Consider the following 23,173-nt stretch of genomic DNA (forward strand, 5'->3'; position numbering starts at 1 on the left):
TCCACAAATATTTCTCCTGAAATAAGCTGGGCTATGAGCACATGAGATTGGCTCATCTTCAAGAGTACAGTTAATCCATGCACTATGTGCAACACTACTCCACAGCCCTTACAGAGTTTGGTTAAAGCATTTTCTTAGATGGCTTTTAGGGACTTTGAAAGTGCTCCAGGTACTCCACTCAACTTTGCAGTTCAGAAATGTTATGATCTGAGTGTGGCATAAAATGTATAGAAAGCAGCTGTTTTTTCAAAAGGGATCTCCTTATCTTTCACAGTCTCCCTTTCAAAGCCTCCTTTCCCAGGAACTACCAAACACTTCTGCACAACAGAACTTCCCCCATCTCAGGCAGACACACAGCCCACCTGGAAAGAAACACACCTCACACAGTCTGTGGACTATGGTAACAGAATCACAGAATATCCCGAGTTGGAAGAGTCACACAAGGACCATCGAGTCCAACTCCTGGCTTCATACAGGGCTACCTAAAAACTAAACCATATGTCTGAGAGTGTTGTCCAAAGGCTTCCTGAACTCCAGCAGGCTGAATGCTGTGGCCACTTCCCTGGGGAGCCTGTGCCAGTGTCCGACCACCCTCTTGGTGAAGAAACTTTTCCTGATATCTAGCCTGAACCTCCCCAGGTGCAGCTTCATGCCACTCATACCATTCCCTTGGGTCCTAAAGTCTTTGCATAGTCTGTCCCAAGTTTTTCTTTAAACTGAAAATGCAATTTCTCAGACACCATTAAGTTTGGTAAATTCCTTGCCATTCTCATATATAATGTACTAAATTAAGATGGCAGAGAATCTAGAACCTACATGCTTTATCCTTTAAGGTTTCACTCCAGAGCGAGCAAGTCACCAAAGTAGGCTGGAAGTCACTCCAAGATGATCTACAAGTACTTGATGATATTAATGTTTCTGCAAATATCATCCTAGCACAGATCAGAATTTTTCCTTTAAAAAAAGTGATCAGGAAAAACACAGCTGCTTTAAAAAACTGCTAGCACAGGGAAAGCTTAGCAGCAGCAATATAATACTGCAGTTGGTTAGTGATGATAGGAAGAGTACCATCCTTCTAGCCACCAGGCCACAGCAAGTAGATGAACTGTGGCTGCAGGGGTAACAACATAATGTGCACCAAGCTGTCATAACAGAGGGCAGGGAATACTCCAATGTTTTTCATAAAAGGCAACAGGTTGCCCTGAGAGGCTGCGGAGTCTCCCTACTTGGAGATATTCAAAGGACGTCTGGACATGGTCCTGGGCAATCCGCTCTGGGTGACCCTGCCTGAGCAGAGAGGTGACCTCCATGAGCCCTGACCTCAAGCACTCAGTGATTCCGTAATGACATGGCTCCTTTCCAGGGACATGAAGATAACATCCACTGCTACCCACTGACACCACTTCAGAACATCAAGTGAGATATAATGAAAACGAACGCACAGTGCAGATTGTATCACGTTTTAGAAGTGAAATCAGTAAAATTACTGAAGAACAACCTCTGCACCCAAGTCATGGGCCACAACAACATCACAGCAACACATCCCCAGCCGTGGTTCATCCCCCTCAGATGTCCCACATGATGCAGGATATCGGTCACGTTCATGCCAGAATACAGTTCCTGCAAATAAAGCCTGCTCCTTTTATTGACTCAAGTTATTTACTAAAAATAAAGACTCATCAGCATGAGATTACAGACAGTTATTCATTTGAAATAGGATGAGGTCTAGAGCATTTTAAGATTTTGTCTCTTTGACTGAAGCTTGTCTCCACAGGAACGCTTTCCCAGTTACATGGTACAATTACGCTGCAGTACTTAAACCCCTGTAGTTATACCAGAATTACCTCTTCCTCCATGTGGTCATTCTTATTCCAGAATAAGGATGGGGTTTCATTTTTTTTTAACTATTTCCAACTGCATGAGATAAATAAACAGACAAACAGAGGCATTCAAGTAACAGTGCCCAGACACGGGACAAGATCCGCATCACTCCCTTGATTTCTTTGCACTCTAGCTTCCACCTGAACATTGCTCCTTTACAGACAAGCCCTTTGCTACTGTTGCATTGCAGTTTTTCCCCAGCTGCTGGAGGAAAATCCTGCACAGGAATTAAGGCCCTGCTGTGTGCACACAGCCGGGGCCCCGTGCTTGCTTCTGAGGGTGTTTTATCCCCTGAGCAGCCCTCCTCACATCACAAAGTGTCTTATTCCAGAAGCTGTCCCCTCAGAGTTACAGTAAGGGGAACATTTCCTATAAAGAGCAAGCATACACCTGTTCTCCAGCTACGTCTATGGAGCTACATCTATGGAGCTAATTCTTCACCCATCCAGACCACAGCTGGAGCTGATCTGCACTTGCCAAAGCTGTGCAAGATTTTAGTATATCCTATATAGTATATATAGGATATTTATATATTAGTATATATACTATATTAGTATATGGGCATTCTGTTTGCCGCCTGCGAGCCCTGCTGCACCGCGTTGGACAGCAGCAGCAATGTACAACTCAGAAGAGGCGACCATCTTCAGGACACTGGATTTAGGGAGCCTTGTCCTCCCACTGTAACAGGGCAGTAAAGCAAAGGCAATTTTATGGCTACAATATCTTATGAACCAAATCCACAAGTGTATTTCCACATCATCATGACTGTCCACATCCAGGGAGGACGTAGCCCACTATCGGTCAAGAACTACTACATCAACAGCTCTGAGTCAGCTTCAGCCAGCTATCTCCAAACTCATTTTACAAACTGCTCTCCGAAGGCACTGTCATCACCTTCCCGCCACCACCACGGAAGGCACCAGGGTCACAGCCACTACATGAAAACAGGAGCAGCTGCAATCAAACCTGAGCTCAAGCGACTGAACCACAACTTCCCCTCGCAGTATCATGGGGAAGATGAAGGTCCTAAAGGTAGCTCAGATGCCTTGCCATAACCTGGGAAGGGCTGGGATAGTTGCAGAGGTGGTGCGCTCAGCTCCCCGGAGGGAAGGTGCGCCTGGAATCACTCATCAAGAGGTTCCAAACCAATTAAGAAGAGACGCTCACAGGCTATGTTGTACTTTTTTTTTTTTTTTTTTCCTCAAAGAAAATTGCTGGGACACAGTACCAATGAACTCGTATCTCTTTTCCAGAATTATATGTGGGAGATTATATTGGGGAAAAAAAAATCCACCATAGGTTTTCTGTGAATTCTTATCACTGGATAAAGCCCATCCTATGGTTCTTGTTCATAAATGACTCCAAAATTATCAGATCTGAGTAAAACTTGTCAAGCAAAACCATTTTCCCAGTAGAAAACAGTGTTTCATTGTAAAAAGTCCTTTTCTCTAGCAGTATATCCTATTTGTTATGCTAACATTCAGAGGTGGGAACTCTCAAAGCAAATTTTTCTGCATAATCTTCTGATTTCACTTAAACAAAATTTCTTACACAGAAATTTCCTCACATTTTTTTTCCAGGAAGAACAACCCAAAAAACCCCAACTTTCTAATAGCTCTTAAAAGTATCGGTTACTTGTCTGAACTTGTTATAGGAAAAACACTAGGAAAAAGACAACACTGTGACTGTGCTTGGTTTATGTTACAAGTTAATATGCTATTAAAATGTTTAGGTCTTATTATGCACTTTAAAAATGTTAGCGCTTAATGTGCTCTGATTAGAGCTTAACAAGCCCTTTAAAATGTTACAATGTTAAACCACCAAATCACATTGTGTCTAAGGAGTAAGAGGCTTAAAAAAATCTTCTGTTCTTCACAACCTAACCCTTACATTAATAAAAACAAAATCCAGTCATAATGAGTTTATATCATATATCAGAATGTTTTGACATCCTTAATGACTGGGAGTTAAAATGTTGGCTTAACTCTATGTGCTAGTGTGTGCTTGTTTGAGTGTAGGAGTTAAGGTTAGTGGTTTTCTGAAAGCCTTAAATAACAGAGATAATGGAGATGAACATCGTGCGTTTTTGCCATAACTGGTGTCTGGAATCTTATTGCCTAATTTAAAGGGCCAGTTATGTGACTGTGAATAATTGAGAAAATATCCATTCAGCCTCACAGATGCGATGCAGTGGGCAGAATAGCTATGTAGTGACACGGCCAGAGAAATCTGGTAAATTCTGGTTAGTGCCCACATCTAAGCGCTAAGGCCCAGATTTTCAAAACAGGTAGGGAAGCGTACCCATGGTACTGGGGTTGTCAACTGCACAGACACACAGATCAGGGCCAGATCCTGACACCGCTCAGACCAGTCAGTACAACATGCCACCACCAGTCCCACGCTGACACTGGTAGCCAAGCACTTCCACCACTCGACAGTTCTTGCAGTCACTCTTGCGCAGCACACAGTTCTTGTTATTCCTTGCTTGGAAAGAAGCTCTGAACAAAGGACACCTTCACAACCTCCAGCAGAACTCGAGAAACTTTAAATGGTGTAACAACAGCGGCTGTACAAAACAGATGCTTGCGAAAAATTGCAATATACAACTTTCTAGTGCAGGGAACTATCGCTATGGTCTGTAAAACAATGGATACCTACAGCGGTGACCAGCAGATGTCCTGTATCTATAGCTAGGCAAAAAAACCACTAGGACAATAAACATGATAGGCTTATTTCTGTGTTTTGCTCTTTTAGTTTAAGGGCATATTACTCTCCTGAACTTGAACGATCACTTGGACAAAATGTATTCACTTCAGTATAAGCCTAGCTTTCTTGAAAACTGTAAATTTGGGAGGCATCCAATCACAGCAAAACAAAACCACATGACTTATCTAGCTAATTACAGAGTGTGAACAGTGAATTCTAAAGTAATAGCCATGACAGATAGTTCTCGAGGTTGAAATATGCTTGCACACCCTATTCATCAAATAATTCCAAATAAATAATTCAGCAAAATGCTCAATCTTCATGGATAATTAACAGAAAAAGTGGGCTAATTAGCCCAATAAACTGTTTTCTGCTGTTAACTCTTCTAAGCTTTAAAGGGCCATTCTTCATGGATACAACTTTCAGGAGGACTATTAAAGTATTACTGAATATTTTCCACTGGCATGGGATGTGTTTTCGAGCTGACTGTCCCAAGTCAGACCATTTCAAGACACCAAGAGCACATACGGTTCCCCATGTGACTTTCTCATTGCAGATAGCTCAAGGTTATATTATCAACTCAACTTATACGCACCTCTGTGCTAATACACGAGCCTACTATACTCAAACCCACATTGTTGATTTACTCCTTGTTAAATTGGATCTCAGTTTCTTGCTCGATAACATGCCGTGGAGCATTTTTCTTGCCTTTGGTTTTACTTGTTTACTAACAAGTACTGAGTATTGAGAAACAACATGACAAATGTTTAAAGGCTTAAAAATTTCTTTCCCTTTCTCTTGAACTTTCATGTTCTGTTCATTTTAAATATGTGGCAAATTGGTTTTGTATTTTCCATATTAATTTTCCTATGTTCCTGTGTATTAAAATAACTAACACAGAAAAATAATTCCATCTGCTCTGCCCTCAGTTGTTTATGCCTTCAGAGATGCTGGGCTCTATGCAGACAGCAAAGGAGTGCCACAGAGCCACTCTTCACAGTAAAATTTTCTCCAACCTCAAGCACCTAAAATCACAAGGTTCAATTAAAACTAATTCAAGGTTAGATTAAAACTAATTATTATTAATCAAATTCATCAAGTAACCCAAACACACACGCACACAAAACCAGAACTTTAATTTTCTTTCCATTTTCTTGCTAGTGTCTGCACTTCTCTGTTATACACGTGGCAGTTTTTCAAAGCCTTCTGCTTAACAATTACAGCTTAAAATTAGAGAGAGTTCAACAGGGGGGAAAGAGAGAGGGAGAGAAAATAAAAAAGAGAGGGAAAGAGAGAAGACCGCCCTGGGATTACTGACTCAGCAGGGATTCCTTGCCTGGGAGGGGACCGGGGTGCCAGGGTGGAGATGGGGTCTGTGCCAGTGTCTGGCAGAGCACTCCGACAGGCCAAGGCAGCAAAGGTCAGCCTCACGTCTTCCCATCTTTTGGGGACATGTGGCTCTGGGAGGTGCATGAGCACACCACATGCACCCAGGGCCAACAATTCACCAGGACAGGCCATGGGCAGATGTTCTGCACAATTGCCTGCACATTTCCCCTCTGTGGGCCCATAAAACACCCCAGCCCATCTCCCTTCTTTCTTTTGTGCTCCTCTCTAGCTCATTAACTTACTTCAGCAAATAGGGCTTGGTTATTTTTCTGTCCTGCATCACCCCAGCCCGGGAGACGACTGAGGCGGAAGCTTTGCAGGGAGAGGTTTGTGAGGAGGCACGGGGCAGGAGGGCCCAGCAGTATGGACACGCTCTTCTAGCTGGGCTCCACACACCGCTTCCTCACTCCCTTCACATGCAGGGTGCTGCCACGGGCACGCTTTGCTTCACACACGTTTCACCCTGCGCCTGGTCACTAACCGAGGCTGGCAGCAGGCTGCAGGCACGGAGCTTGCTGACACGCACGCTGCCGCGCTGTGTGTGAGGCGTTGCTGCCCGTAACGCCACGGAGAGCAGGGGTTACTGCGGCAGGGAAACCTAAATTCAGACCCTGTTAATATTCCTTAATAGGCGAAAGGCAGAAGAGTGAGGGAAGAGAGCAAACAATACATAACAACATTTAAATTAAGTACATTAACAATAAATACTCCCCTGTCAAGGATATGTCATGTAATTATATTTACTGCACTGAACAGAGGTAACCAATGTTTTGAGAGGGTGGTTTTGCACTCCCAAGATGACTCTCCTTTGGGGACAGCATATGTGAATAATCAGTCAGACATGGGATATCAGCTGTGAAAAAACCTCCTCCAGCACAGTGTGCCAGTTGTGATGGCTAGAAAGTTAGCACCCTCTCCTGGATTAGACCAGAAATGTAATGTACATTGCACTGGTCTAAACCACAGCTCGGGCATTCTTTGGCCTTTTTATATTTTTTTCTCCATAATCCTGAAACCTCAGTCAAGGGAAATCTATGCTTCCTGAAGAACTGGGGTGTGTGTATGGAGGTACTGCATATCACCTAAGCAATGATGATAATCTCACCCCAAACACACTGAAACCTCTGCTAAATTGCCGCATAACTTCAGGATGTGCAGGGGATCCCCACAGAACTCATATCTGCAGAGATGAGTGGTGTAAACTGCTGTCACAAAATGCCAGGATCCACAAAAATTCACTGCAAAGCAGCTCTCTCTCATGGCCTTGACACTTTGTCCCTCAGGCCTTATGCAAGCAAAGGGCTGTTGCTGTGAGTAGGAATTTGGCCCAGCGAGGGTGCACGTAAGGACAGCAGGACTTACTGCCTGAGCCGAGAATTCGAGAACGAAGGCTGCAATGGAGACAGAGAGCAGATCATAACAAGAAATTTTACTAGGGTTTCCAGTGTGTTTACTAAGTGTCCTTTGCAAAAAGGTTAAGATATTGCACAGTTTTCACACAGTTTCCAGACCACAAGGGAACACAAAGCAGTTCCATTTAGAGAATTAAAACTTCAGTTTGCTGTTCAGAGAAGCTCAGAAAGCTGAGATTAACCTAGGAAAAGAATGAAAATATAAGTGTCCATAGCTCATACACCACTGGGGATTTGATCAGATTCAGGTAAAATCAGTGGCAAAAGAATTAAGATGTCCCTTGGTTTTAAAAGTAGAGCTTAAAATGGCTATATAAAAATGCACATACAAAAGTTTAAATAAACTTGTTTTCCTGTCTAACTGTAGGCTTTATTAACTCCCAAATATAATCCTTTAAGAATATATAGGACCTTTCACCTGAGAAACTGAAATTTCTTCAGGCTTTGAACAATACCCTTTGGAGATAAGTATGCACTACTTGTAAATGAGAAAACAAGGCAGAAAACCAAAAAGCAAAATGAAATGCACACAGGGCAAGTGAGTTGTCCAAACAGGAAACCATTAGGATTAAAGCCCAGATTTTTCAACTCCTATATCTCTGCTTTTGTTACAAAAAGAGCCATTCTAAAATGGAGACATTTAAAAACCAGTGACAAGAAAGAGACACATCTACAGGACAGTCCAACCTCCTTAAATTGGAATCACCCCGCACAAGAGGCTCGCTCTTTGTACGAGGAGTCAACTGCGCTCCAGATCAGACACTTCAGTTAGGTAGTCAGAGCCATTTAAGAGCAGTATTGCCAAAGAACTTTAAGAGCAAGCATGGGAATCCATGCCATAATAGGAGAGATTATCCACTACTGTATCTCACTAGCTGGTAAGAAAAACAATCTTGTTATCCAAACTCCAAAGCTTTGGACTTTATATTACTATTATAAGTAGATATTCATAGATACACACAGAGCTGTCTCCAGGGGTGTTGGTGCTGTATAAACAGAGAGCAAGCTAGGGTTACTCTAGTTCAATTGCTCAGATAGGACTGACTCCTTAACAAAGCTGTGAACATCTCCAAGCTTCGATCTGCCTGAGCGCCTCTCTTACAAACCCACTGTCCAGTCACGGACTTCGGGGCCAGCTCGAATAAATTTCAGTACACTCTGAGGTTTCCAAGGGTGTGGGAGTCCCTCACTAACTGGCAACCTTTCTCAGCAAGGGTGAGGTATGCATGGGATGGCAGCATTGTGGACGGTGCCTGCATTGCCCTGCTCTCCAGATCTGTCAGCCTGTAGACATTCATGAGATCCAAGACATATACAAACAATTTTAATAAATGTAAATAACAATCCTATTTTACACAAAGGCGTCTAACCAAAGAATTTCGCTGCCAAAAATATGCCTTGCTATTTAGTTAAAAAAAATGCTTCTTTTACACTAACCAAGACAACATTAAATGCCCCTAACAATCAAACATACAATACACTTCAGATATTGTTTTCAGGACAGCAAATTGAAAGACTCTTATAAAACACTCTGCCCTGACACCACTCAAATTAGTAGTTAGGTTAGTGCTAGTCAGCTAATGCTAGTGTTAGATGAGATGTTATAAAAATATGCTTTCTCTGAAACAGCAATACATCACACACACAACAGTCATCTTGCCCAGGAAAAGGTGCTGAATTTTCTGTCTCCTGAGAAAAGGGACGAGAAGGGCAAGCAGCAACCCTGATCCTTACATAGGAATTCAGTCAAGAAAGGAAGAATAATGCCTGAATTATGAAGTACAGAGATACAGAAAAGATATACACATACTGGAAACGTTCAAAGGGTCCTGCAAACTAAACCACTATTCAGACTAAGAACAGAGGCAGTTCTTTGGCATTCTCTAGGGAAAACACATTTAACCCTTCTAGAGAGTTTGTAATTGCTATGAGCAGTAATGCTTTATTTCTCTTCTGGATTATGTCAATTTTATACCATCCATCCCAGTAACAATTGAGTGGCTCTCCAGAATCTTTCTCATAGCCTTTTGCATTAAGAATCTTGATTAACATCTGTGACATGTTTGTATGTCTCCGGATAGACATATATTTTGAGACAAAAGGACTTGGGTTGTTCTAAACCATGTTTTCCTGGCTCTCTGCTCAACTGGTATCTGTAAAGGAATCTCAGGGATAAAAGAGCACGGAGCACAGAACCTCTCCCAGGACTCAAGCTAATGACATCACTTCTATGTCAGGATGAATCAAAGTTGCCAGAAATTATTTTGGCGCCTTTGACTTCTACAGACCTCCACGAGAATTAATATTGCTAATTCTTAGTTTTGAAAAAGCTGTACCTTAAATTTGGCCCTATGTATGTCACAGTACTGTACAATCTGGCAGGATTTAAACCCAGCTAGTTTGTGCTGAGTGCACAGTAGTAACTAACAATACAACTGGCCTTTTATTCTGAGTATTGGGTATAAGAATTTACAAGCTTGTATAATGTTCCAGAGTTGTAATATTACACATCTTGGAGATTTACTGTAATTCCTATTGATATGAACAACAAAAAAATTCTTTCTGAATGAAACGTTGCAAGTTAGTGAAGACTTTTATTCTCTGCTGCATAATCTGATTCATGTTTACCCTCAACATTAATATTAGCTGTGACAGCTGTATTAAGAAATGCCTACAAAAAAGTAGCAGCTCTACGAACTCTCAAGTTCCTGCAGTGACTGCTGAGCTCCTTTTATTCAAATAACATAACTTAAAATAAATACAAACTGTTTCTTTTATTTTTCACTCATGGAATGTGATTTTTTATGTTTAGCTTTTGCAATTCTTAAACAAAAAAAAAAAAAAAAAAAAAAAAAGAAAGGAAGCCATCTCCCTTATATCAAGCATTTCCCATAAACTCCCCCGATAGGTTCATTGCCAATATTTTTGCTGCTAGTCTCCATGGATACCAATACAATGGCTTTCAAATCTGTTTCTTAGAAAGGATGATTGCAGTCCCATCCTTCAGCCTCTGGAGGTTGTTAGTAATTGCTGAGATGTTCTGATGGTCAACAAGGCTATCCAAATAAGTGTAAAATTTGATCACAGTGCTACATTAAAATACTTGTTTTAAAATACTATACCCACATTAGCAAGAACTTGTCAAAAAATGACCAAAAAACATCTAAAAATTTTGGTAACTTAAATATAGTATTTTTCTTTAATTATATTAAAGTTACAATATAAATTATCTACAATTAAACATTTTAAAGCCAACCAATCATTTTGGTATTCTCAATTTTTCCACTGCTTTATTTCTTAACCCTCTTATCCCTTTTGATGGTATAATAGTGGCATGACGGCAAAAAATAAAAAAAAAGAGAAAAAAAAATAAGACATGAAAAAGATTTAGAAGATCATAACTTAAAATACTGGGTTTTGCATTAAGAAGTTTTAATTTTTAATCTATTTCAACTAATTCACAACTATCCTTTTAGAAAAATGCAGGCTTACACACACATGCAAATGAAGGTCTTTGTGACTAGGTCACAGTTTGTGTTTCTTCTCAGTAGCATCCACGCAGATGGCCAGCATGTGCAATGAGATGTAAGTCAAGCACTCTGCAAGTGGGGCTAGTTAAATGCTAACCACTACAGAAATAGTAAAGTAGTAAGCTATAGAACCTGATTTTTTTTCAGGATAAGGGAGAGGTAGATGAACAGACTTATGGAAAGACTTTAAGACTTTTTTCTAACTTACCAGAAAATTTGAATAAAATCAGAAAAAATTTCAAAAGTAATGTCTTTTAAGAACTTGTGTTCCCAGTAAGGAATGAGAAGTTTAAGCAACTGATTTTTAACTAACGATTACTGCCATGATCCATTTGTGAAAATAGCCCTGACTTTCAATGGAAAAAGTAGTGAATCATTGAGCTGAAGCTCGAATATTAATGACAGCCAGTAATCACTTTGATGCCTTATACATTTGGCTTGACTGAATGTCAGCCCTGTTTCTTTGGTCTTTTTGGCTGGAAGCAGACTCCCCTAATGTCCTCCGGAGCACTACGGTGAGAGCCCATCCTGCCACCCTTCCCTCACTCCCCCTGTGCTACAGAAAGTCCCATGCACCTGTCCTGCTGTGGAAATGTGTAAGAGACAGAAGACACATCAAGGGCCAGGATCGAGGTCTGTGGCCTTTCTCACCTCACAAAACCATTGTGGAAAAGCCAAAGGACTACCCAGTGACTCAGGAAACCACACTGTGCCATTAATCCTAGGCTCTATTTATGGGATCTGTGCAAAATAACAGCTATTATTATGAGCTCATGCTCTGGCAGCTATGGAAGAGCAGCAAAGCACCTCCATGACTTAAATACTACTAAAATAGCGTGTGAAACACAGAAGTTGATCAAGAGAGCCTCTACACAACAAGAGAAGGCTTACTCCCAGGAAATCTGGCAGGTACTTTGTCCTGCTTGGAGACAACCAAGAGTTAACAGGATTTTTACGTTTAATTTCAACTAGGGCAAATCACAATATATGTGACTGCATTTTCTTCCAAACTGTACACATTGAATAGTCAATTAATTTTACTTAAAAGCTCATATACCATCTTGGCTTCTTTAGGTAGGTCAGATATGATTTTTTTCCTCACTATCATCAGTATTATGAAACTTGACAGTGAAAATATCTGAAGTTCCTCTTTTATGGAGAGTATATCTTGTACAGAAAGTATTGCCTTCCGTACATCCTGAAGTCTCCTTTTGTGACCCATCTCCTTAGGCTAAAAGTTCAAAGGTTGGCTAGCCATTGCTTTTCTGAAGGATTGAAGAGCTAACTTATAAAGGCCATGCCATCCCTCTGCTCACAGTGGTGGTGTTCAATTTACTTAACTAATAGGTTATTTCAGTTAAACATTCACATCCTGCACAGAGTGATTTTCTGACCTACAAATGGTATCAGTGTTATTGTTGATATACCCTTTCAGAATCTGTGGTGCATCAGTAAATGTCTTTTTCTGCACAGGCATCCTTGAATAACACAAGTCTATTTGTACAAAGAGTACGACAGGAAGGGAAGCTAAAAACTGAAACCTAAGATGAAATTTGAAGAGATAATTACAGTTCAAAGAATTTCTGTTTGATTACTGGGCTTTACAACTGGGAGTGTCCTATTGCACTCATATTAATATAATCTTGGCAATCTGAGAACGACTGTGCAAAAGAAAGAAAACTATCATTCTGCACAGATGTGAATCAGCAGAATTGTGTTTTCTCAACTGGGAAGTGGTTTAAACTTCCTCTTTCATCTCCTATTGTTTTTAGAAAATTGTCTTGTGATTGTTCTTCAGCTACACAAACTAAACCACTCCCTGGATAGGCCCAGGATATGCTTTGATTTCATTAACAATCTGAAACAAAAACCAAAGGACCTAGGAGTAGGATTAGATACATACCAGAAGACATGACACCATCTCCATGGCACCAAGGTTTCTGGAGTTTGATTTGGTGGTGTTGCGTTTTGTTCCATTGGTTTTGGTTTGGTTTGTGTGTTTTTTCTCCCATTTCAAGCAACGCTGAACTTTCGTTAAACGTAGGTAGCCAGGAAACAATCTCCTTGCTTAAAAAGAGAGATGATGTCTTCCATTCTTCCCTTGGCAGCACATACTTAGTACGAGACTAACCCACCCTCTGCTACTTCCCTTGTAAATCCCATTGTGGTGAATGGAAGATTGTTCCTGAAAGCTACAAGTCTCTATGCATGTTCTGGGATTCACTGTGGCTCATATCTATACACACTGAAAACTACAGGAGCTCAAATCTGGGTGTAACAAAGATGCTCTTACAAAGAGCTCCCTTCACCCTGATGCACCCTTTGCCTAGACTGCAACTCCTGCTCTAAAGTATCACGCACAATATCGGCTGACTGTCTTCCAGCTGCAGCAAGGCCGATGCTGCATCTATTAAAATGCCCAAACCCTCCATTTTCTTTCACTGACAGGAGGAACTAACATAGAGAAGCAGGAAAAAAGGTTAGAGGAAGAAGACTCTAATATCATCTGCTGCCAGCGCTGGTTTACAGACACAACCTGCCTGAATTTTTTTTGCCTTCATTTGCTTGCAGGGAATTGTTACATTTTCACTTTCCTTCAGTGGTAGAATTGAGAGGGTGAGAAAGTTTTAACATAGAAATGAGCACCTAGCTGGTATCTTTGTCTTTTCCATGCCTGATGGCTCTGTCCGTGCCTCATGCTCTCCCCTTAATAGTCATCAGTTTACACCAGGATACTAGAAACATCCCAGGAGCGAGTCCATGAATGCTAACCAGATTAAGCTCATTAAAATTACACTTTCCTTATTCTGGGTCACTAATATGTGAAAATTGCCCAACTATGGCTTTCAGTTTATACATATAAGAACTTGTGGGTGCCTCAGATTTGACGGAAAGGGACAGAGCCTTAATTCTGTAGGAGTGTTCTCAAGGGGGAAATGGTGGAAGCTGCTGAGCTGCAAACAGCTGGAGGTGGGATGGGATCCATGGGGTAATACATGTGTTTTCCTGCATTTTCTCTCTCCCCTCAGCATCTGCCTCTGGCCATTGACAGAGACAAGCACAGTGAAGAGGAAGATTTGGTCCCACTCAGAATGGCTCCTGTCATGGCCCTGTTCATGAGGGACGTCAACACAAGTGTGGTTAGTGCTCTGCTCCTGTTCCACTTCAAGAAGGAAGTGAGATATGCTGAGGGTGTGAACAGGGAGACTTTCTTTCCCCGCTGATTTCCCATGAGCATTTGGCCCTTGCAGCACAATACTACCAAAGCCCCTACACCTCCCTGACAGGAGGTTCCTGCACTTGCACCAACAGAGAGTGACCAAGAGAAGGGCTCCAGGGTTTTTGGAGACTTAGCATCTTAGATGTAAGGAAAGGGTCTGAGGCAGAATCTTCAGGGATTGTAGTAGTGACTAAAAATCACACAAATTCCTTCTGTCTTTTTGTTCATATTGAATTAAAAACTATTAACTGGTCATAAATCTCAGAGAGATTTACAATTTTTAAACTGGAAAAAAAAAAGCTGGAATTTTAAACTAGAAAAATTTCACTTAGTCAGTAAAACACTTGAACAGACTAAGGGAGAATTGATTTCATGGCTATTAACATCAGAGTAGTCAGCTGCATAGCATTCACATTTCATTGTAGAAGCAAGCGGATAAACAATCTCCTTCCATTGTTTGTAGTAATCGCAGGCTGCTAAATAATTTCATGTCGTTATTTCAGTTGTGCAACAAATAAGGGAAACAGCAAATGAAGTCTAAAATTCCTTCTTCGGTTTTGTTCTGGTATTTAAAATCTGACTTTTTTTAAAACCTGTTAAAGTCAAAACTATGATTTGTGCATCATATACCTGAAAAATACAAAAAGGATTGTCATACTTTTGCCAGAACAAAAGCGCATCCCAAATCCGTTTTCCCCAGAAACTGTTTGTTTATATATGGGTTTTAAGATTCCACTCTTCTCATCGCCATATAGGAGTGAGGCCACGTAAAATGCACCAAATCTAACAGCATTCTGACAGCCAGTAAAATTTAAGCTTTCAAATCTGTACAACAAAAAGATTGGAAACTTATGAAGATAACACCAAGCAGAAAATGGAAAGCCATATTATTCAGTAAAATTCTCACCTCAAGCCTGGTAATCCCCTTTAAAATAGATTGGTTGTCGGGGTACCTAGAAAGCTAAGAAAGTCAATCAAGTTCTTAATTGCATTCATTCATGTTTGTATTCTGATAGCACATATTATGAAACATACCCTATTGTTTCAGGCTCTGTTTAAATACAAAAGAAAAATAATCCCAACCTACAGGAGTTAAGTAATGAAATGGATAGAATAATTCTAGCAGACTGGAGCTCTGCTTGTTCACCTTTAACATCTCCATCACGCGCTGCAGGTGGGAGGGTATCACTGCAAGATCAGTTTACACATCAGTTGCCTGATGCTTGTTGTGCTTTGCCTGGTACAACTTAGTATTGAACCCCTACTGCTGGCAAAGATTAAAGGAAAACACATTCAAAGAGATTCTCTGGTTTTGTTTTCCAAAAACACATAGTAGCTGTGAGCTTAAAACAGAGATGTTTTTTCCCTGATCTCCAAAGCCCAAATCTAGACCCAATTTTAAAAGAACATTTTAAAGACAACTCAGAGAACAATTGGAAAGTCTCACATGGGTTTTATGCCAGCTTTGTTTTGGCAACTGGTGTTAAGTAACTCATTGTTCACGAGGCAGCACCTGAGAACACTGAAATGCAGAGTGACTGCTGTGAGCTGCACGTTTCTCTGAGTGTGCAGAGGATGAGCAGAGAAAAGAGGAATCATACTTCTTAGAACTATTTTGGGCTAACTAGCCTACCTAGAATGCTTTCTATCACTTAAGGAGTTTATTTGGAGATGTCAGGTATTTTGGCCCAACCCTGAAGAATTTGTGTCCTAGTGACTTCAGCCGTGAAAGTGAGAACTTCAAAGAAAAGAGCAGAGTCACATTGAACAAGGTGGACGGACAACTCAGAAGAGCTCACAAATGGGGAAGAAGGTAACCAGGAAAAGGAAATATAAAAAGGAGGAAGAAAAAAAATTGAGAGACATGTTAAAGAACCAAGAATTCCAATGAAGGAGCATGGTCAGCAGTAGAGTGGAGGAGGGTGAATTTACTGGCAAATTCTGCTTTAGTCATCCTGAAACTGTTAAGTGGTCAACTAGTTTTGTCTGAAGAGAATTATCAGGGGCAGAGGGGGAGCAGACTCAGAAAACTGCCTGAGGAAGTGGTAGTGTCAACCCCCCTATAGCCAGAAGCTCAGCTGTCAGCACGCTCATTCAGGTTGTGTGGGATCAGTTGCATTTTCTGGCTGATGGCATCTGAACCAACGTTTCTGGAAGTGCCTTGCCCTTGGGCATTTAGAAGGCTGCACTGTGCAGAGAGGGAGGAAAGGAGCAGTCCCTCAGGTTAACACTATTTCACTCTGTATGAAAGACTTTTACTCAGCATGTGTGAAGGATGATGGAGCAAGGAGAAAATTACTCCATTACCTGATTGTTGACAAGATGGGATGAAAAGGTTGAAGTTGCTGAAGAGTGGGTATTTAAGATTTTCTGCAAAGTGAAACAACAGAAGGATAGGCTGAGAGCAACTGAGGGAGCCCAGACTGCATGCCAGTGAGCGCAGCTGTGTGCTCTCTTAGAAGATGCTGCCTCCAATCATGGCAAGCAGAATAGGAACAAAACATCTGTAATCCAGAGCAATTGTTTTAACTGCTGGGCAACTGGATAAAAACAAACTTACCAAAAAACTGTTTGAAATGTTTGGAACAAAAGGAGAATTTCACCTGACAAGCAGCAGCAATTTGTTTTTAAATTTGGTGAACAGAAACTGTAACATAGTGATTTGCAGATTAATTTTGGGGGTATTTTTTTTTTTTTTTAATCTTGGAGATCAAGCCAAAAATTGATTTCTTGTGCAGATCTGAAAAAGAGACAGGAACAGAAACAGTGGTCTTTTGGCTGTCAGGCACAGGAAGTTTCAGGAGAATTCAGGCATCAGCAGTGGGGAAGATGCAAAGAGAAGCCAAAATCAAAGGCAAGAAAGCTGAAAAGGGAAAAATAAGATACAAAGAGGAAGAGCTAACCCCACCCTATTCTTTCTGGCACCACAGGCATCCAGAGTACATGACACATGATTTCTTCCACTGTATTATGGGAGTAGGAGGACTAGCTTGATTTCTACCACGCCTTCTTATCTACCATCTTCCACCTACATTTAAGATTTGCCAGAATTCAGATTTTCTCTCTTGGCAATATTCTCTTGTCCCTCCCTCATTTCAGTCTGAATGTGCTGGGGTTACCAAGGTTTGCTTTGATCCTGAACCAGATCTGAAGATACCTGCACAAGCCCCGCTCAAGCTGCGAGCACACCCTTAGGTTAAGCAGGTTCTTCAGACTTCTTCAGTCTGAAGGTGCTTCAGCAGTTCTTCAGCTCTCTTATTCCCTCACAACTGTGTATAAAAATGTTGTTGTCGAAAGAAAGAAAGAAAGAAAGAAAAAGAAAGAAAGAAAGAAAGAAAGAAAGAAAGAAAGAAAGAAAGAAAGAAAGAAAGAAAGAAAGAAAAGAAAGAAAGAAAGAAAGAAAGAAAGAAAGAAAGAAAGAAAGAAAGAAAGAAAGAAAGAAAGAAAGAAAGAAAGAAAGAAAGAAAGAAAGAAAGAAAGAAAGAAAGAAAGAAAGAAAGAAAGAAAGAAAGAAAGAAAGAAAGAAAGAAAGAAAGAAAGAAAGAAAGAAAGAAAGAAAGAAAGAAAGAAAGAAAGAAAGAAAGAAAGAAAGAAAGAAAGAAAGAAAGAAAGAAAGAAAGAAAGAAATCTAGTTAGGCTACAGCAAGCAATGATTTCATTCATTCACCTCATTCTTCATCCATAGACATGTTCAAAATCATTCAATATAAGTAAATGTAATAGTGAAGCTGTTCAGAGACTGCTGTGAAGTATCACTCAGAAAAGACTACAGCTGGCTAACTTCATGATCTTGCCTGCATTTGTGGCCCACTTTTTCAGTTCCTAATGTGGATTAAAAATAGCACAGCTAATATTCCTAACCATAGTTCAATCCTGAGCCACACTGGCTTACAGGAGAAGGTTTTTTGATTTTTTTTGATGCACTTTAGCCTATCTGAACAGTACTCAAAGGTTACACAGAGCCAGTCACGGCTCTTGGTGTCAAGGTGCAGTTCTCTACCTAGTAATTAAGAGCACTTCAACTGAGGGACGGAGGAACGTGCTGAGCCCCAACCCCATTCAGCCTGATGCACATGAGCAGCCTAGGTAGTTCAAGGGGACTGGCTCTGTGAGAGTGTGGATCTTTGTATCTTTAATAGTGAGGAGCTCCTGTGTGTAAAGTAAACATAAATCTTCAGGACTTCAAGTTACCCATACTGGAGACTACAGAAAGCATAAAATACAGCTCACATGTTCCTTTAAACCATCTCTTGGCTTCTTTTATGCCACCAGTAGAAAAATGGGATTTTTCCAATTATTTATCCTTACTGTGTTTTAATGTCCTCTCTTGAAATATAGCACAGAGTGGTCTAACGGCACTTCAGGAGCATGATCAGGAACAACCACACAGCTGCAGAGTGGTTTGAGCCCTCTGCTACAGTACACCATATCCCTGTTACTTCTGTGGTGACCCATGGAAAGGGCAACCTTACAAAACACGAGATTGCTGTTGAGCTTTCATGACTGGTTAAATGAGCCAAAAGTCATTGTGATTCATGAAATCATTTTTATGCATATCAATAGGATTGCCTATCCTGTGACAATTGCATAGTTATGGTTATGAATCTTATAATTAACCTGTCTTTAAAAAAAAAAAAAAGCAACAGACCAGTCAGCCCAAAAGAGGAATTCCTGTGGTGCACTACATTACACACAATTATTGCAAATCAACACAATCTTAATTATTAATCTTTTGTATTTGCATAGTACTTTTCATCCAAAAACACTCTGAAAGCTGTGTACAAAGAATACCAAAGAAATGCTGCAAGCTCTGGAATCCTGGAGCAACACTCCCCTGTCCCGGGGAGCATTCAGTAAGAGGGGATAAAAGTCCTTGGCCCCTCACACCAAGACAAACCCTGCCACAAATGGAAAGTACCACTGGACTTCTGAAATTCTTACAAACGCGGAAAGGAGCTCTGCTTTGATATATAGGGAGCTGAAACTTTTGCATTTGTCTTATTTGGAAGAAAGCAATCTTGAGATATCTTACAAGCATTTCAGTACAAAATGCTAGACATCACAGTTCTTGCTTCAGTGCTGCTGAAGAACCCACAAACTGCTGAATCAACCAAATCAATCACACACATTTCCCAGTCTTTACCTTGTCACTTCCATGCTGCCCATTTATGCTATGAACACTTTTATTTTCCCTCTTCTTGCTTATCTGTGCTGTTCAGCCATCTTCTGCTCATTCAAATCCTTCCTCACAGAAGCTTGAGCAACACAACTCAAGGAGGAAGTTAATTTTAAAAACAATAGTTAAAATATATATGGCTCACTATCTAATTATGCACGAGATCTCTCTCACTCATACAGATAATAAACTCTGTAGAACAAGTATTGTTCCTTTTTTTTTCACTCTTACAGGCCAAGTAGTTTGTCATCTTCTAATAAATTTATTGCTAGGCTTACGTAATAGCTAAAATACACCTCCCTACTTGGTATTCATAAAGCAATGCATGTTGGTCAATTAAATCACAGCAACATTGTGTGGCCTCTCCATTGTCACAGGTTCTTTAAAAGATCGTTGCAGATACCCCAAGAATAGAACAGTTCTGGTTTAAATACAGATAGATATCAAAGTCAGAAAACAGGTCCTGCTCACGCAGATGCTGGGATGTGTCACACCACATCCATACACCAAGGTGTCACTGAAGCAGCGTTACACGCTGCTGCTATTTACCTCCTTTCAGGGGGTCAGCAGAAAAACTTCTGCCCAGATCAACTCCCACTTTCACACCATAGCCATGACATTGCTGTATAATCAGACAATAGCAAAAATAAATAAACAAACATTGTCAGTGCTGTCTCCTCACTCCTGTTTACATTTTAATGAACTACTCTAGTAATAACTTCCAGTTTCCCCATTTCCAGAAAGCCAGCACTCCATAAATATTGAGTTGTACTATTATCTGCTGACATACCAGTTTTCTATAAACAGAGAAAATCCAGACTTATCACTGGGCCTAGCTGTTGAAAAAGGTTAGTATAGCTAAATAACAAAACAGGAATGTTGTTTACTTGTTAATGTTCTACTAATGAAAAAAAGCTGTTATGGCTTTGATTAATCTAGACCATACTGGACAATTCTGGCATAACTTTCCTCGAGGAGTGACTATTGATTTCCTTTTCATTCTACACTTTGATACAACATATCTGGAATCTAGCCCAGGTTTCATAACTGCTACTATCTCCACATTAACAGCCTGTGCAAGATTAGAAATAGCTTTTGAAGATAGATGCAAGGGTGAGGCAATCCAAGAATTTTCTCCATTTCCACAGGTTGAGCTTTTACATCTGTCTAACAGCTTTTAAGGAATTAAAGGTGTTTGTAGGCATGATCAAATTCATCAATTGCAACTAATTAATTCTGTCATTGTTTAATCTTTTAGCACAGCATTGTTTTTTCTCTTCCTTTCTCTGTCTGTATTTATAATACCTGGTGTAGACACAGTAATTACCAGATACTATGGGATGGTGACTGCTTTATCAGCATGAGCTTGGGAGAGCCACACAGTCTCATAAATGGTGAAGTCAAGGGAGTAATACTAACAGTCTCAAGTAAGTGCCAGTAAAATCTTTGTACTACTCCCCTCCATCTCATATCTCGTATTCGGTCTAATGATACTGTTTGTAAGTCTGTATTCTGTACCGACTCGCTCCTTCTGTTGATTTATACACACACAAGGGACAGGCACTGCATGTCCGAAATGTACAGGTTAGGTAAGCAGTTTTCACCTACAAAGAGCACCATAATCAAAAGTCCACGGTAATTTCCAAACACAAAAAAAATGTAAAGAATATTTTTGAAATACTGAATATAGTGTGTTAATTGCCTGGTACATGTGAAACATCATCAGAATGTATTCTGGTCATTTCTAGGAACACATAGCAGAATCAGTGACGTAGTATTCATGTCTCAAATAAGTCTTCTTTGAGCATTGGTATATTCTATTTTTCTGTTTTACTTCCTCAACAATCACAGAATAGTTATGCTAAAAAATTTGCGTCTGAAAGTCATAAACAGCCCAGCCGTGTAGTGCTCGGTTAATGACAAAAACACTGCAACAAATTAGGAGTTTTGTCACTTTGAAATAACACAGATTAGGACCTGGCCCATGGAATGGTTATGAAGCAATGACACAACACCGAAACCGAAGTCAACTGCAGTTCCACAACGGACTGAAAAAGCCTTTTCCAGCAGTTAGGGAAATAGCAGTGCCATGTAAAAAAGGACAAGAAAAAAAAATCCAGTCCTTCCTTTTCGATACATCCTTTGAAACTGGTATGTCTGTGCAAAGAAGGTCATAGGATAAGAGTGGCAAAGAGAAAGCCTCATGAAAAGGAAATCCAGAGAGCTCAAAGAGCTGGCTTGGTTAGCAAATGCCAAGAAGAGACGAGATCGTTGTTTATGAGTACAGCTGCAGGAATAAGCACTAAAGGAGAAAAAACCATTTAAACTCATAAACAGTGTTTGCTCATTGACAAATTAATATAAGCTGGCCTGGAATAATGTCAGCTGATAATCAAAAGAACATTTCTAATTATCAGAGCAATCAGACTTCGGAAAAACCTTCAAATCAGAGCAGAAAAAAAAAGTGACTCAGTACATTTATAAAGAGAAGCATACATTGTGGGGTCTGTGTACAAGGGTCTCAGTGGTCTTAAAAGCTTGCCATTCTTGGGTACACACATGACACAAAACAAGGGACACACCAAAGGAAGAGGTCTATCTGACACTAACTACATTTCTCAGTTAAATCAAGCTCCCTCAAGGTCTCCTTTGTGGGCCAAAGAGTGGATAGGAATGGTTAAGGAAGGACTAGGCAATGGAAACTCACCCTCAGCGTGGCAGAGGTTTGAGAGATGCCGGACAAGGTAAGGTGTGCCACAGCCCCCATACTTGATGGCTGGCACGGATAAAGTGCCAACGCAGGCACCTGGACTCCTCTGACTGTCAGCTGCAATTCGCCTTTGACAATTGGCAAGTGGCACTGCAGTCCAGTGGTGGAGGGAAGAGAAGGAAACAAAAAAAAACAAACAAACAAACAAAAAAACTAAAGCTGTCCAAACAACAGAAAAACAAATACTAGGTAAAGCGTTTTCAGCTCTGTAAAAGTTTTCTTCTAGGACATGAACTGTTATCAAGGGATGTTGCAACTCCCTATTAGGAAGAGCTCTCCACCACTGACAATGGCTGGGGAACAGAGTGACCTCTGGGCACTGTATGTCTTTAGAGATCAGCTGCAGAAGTCTCTGGCTGAAAGTTCTAGGAAGAGTTGATTATATCTTGGAGCAGGAATAGTGACAAAATGACCTTTGCACCCTATCTATTTATTTATATATTTATCATCCTGAGCGGTGGGTACAGGTTTTCTACTTTTTCCTTGAAACCACAGAAATAAGAGAGAAAGGGAAGCAAGTGCCCAAACTCAGCTTCCAGTGACCCTGTACAAAACCAGTAGCAGGATTTGCTTCATAGCCCTGAAAAGAGCAAGCCACGCTCTGGATTTGGTTTCTGCCAAAGCTCATTTCAGAAAAGCTATAGGCCTAATGGGAGCACAGACTGGGCTTTCCTATCCATAATCTAGTATCCTGAAAAGCCAAAAACCCATGCTGAACTGAGCTACTGAGAAGTTTTCTACCACGGAGATCAAGGGTCATGGGAATGGGCTGTATTTCAATGAATATGCTCCCTCTTCCTAACAGTGAGATCCAATCTCATGTGCACCAAGTAGATTATTACCGCCTTGGTGTCCAGTTGCATTCACATGCAGAGTCATTTGGAAAAGTGAAAAATCTGCTTCTTATATTTAAACTAGATAATACAGTTACAAAAAAATATATTTATTTCCCACTTCACTGTTTCACACTGGTTTCATCACTTCTGTGGACTCTCTTACCCTCATCTCCACAGTAGTTTAGTCCACAACTACTGCTCCAGCCTATATCTGGGGCTTTTCCTATTTCAGCACTGGCACATACTCAGCAAG

General features: G+C 40.6%; 1 protein-coding gene across 6 annotated transcripts in view; it reads right to left on the bottom strand.

Moving 5' to 3' along the window:
- The window catches only part of LOC308176681 (uncharacterized protein), a 187,945-nt gene that overhangs the window by 103,204 nt on the left and 61,568 nt on the right, over positions 1–23,173 (bottom strand). For 2 of the 6 annotated variants that reach the window (XR_013938471.1, XR_013938472.1), the window contains exon 3: positions 19,295–22,174. The exons of 3 other annotated variants lie outside the window; for them this stretch is intronic. Coding sequence is in view for 1 of the 3 variants with exons in the window: in XM_080552770.1 (XP_080408896.1) it covers positions 22,022–22,174 (153 nt within the window). In the remaining 2 variants the exon portion in view is untranslated. Of the gene's footprint in view, positions 1–19,294; positions 22,175–23,173 lie in introns of those variants that run through there. One more of the 6 variants, XM_080552770.1, reaches the window with a different exon arrangement.

This window comes from Anser brachyrhynchus (genome assembly GCF_964034855.1).
Source record: "Anser brachyrhynchus genome assembly, chromosome: 12".
NCBI classification, from domain to species: domain Eukaryota; kingdom Metazoa; phylum Chordata; class Aves; order Anseriformes; family Anatidae; genus Anser; species Anser brachyrhynchus.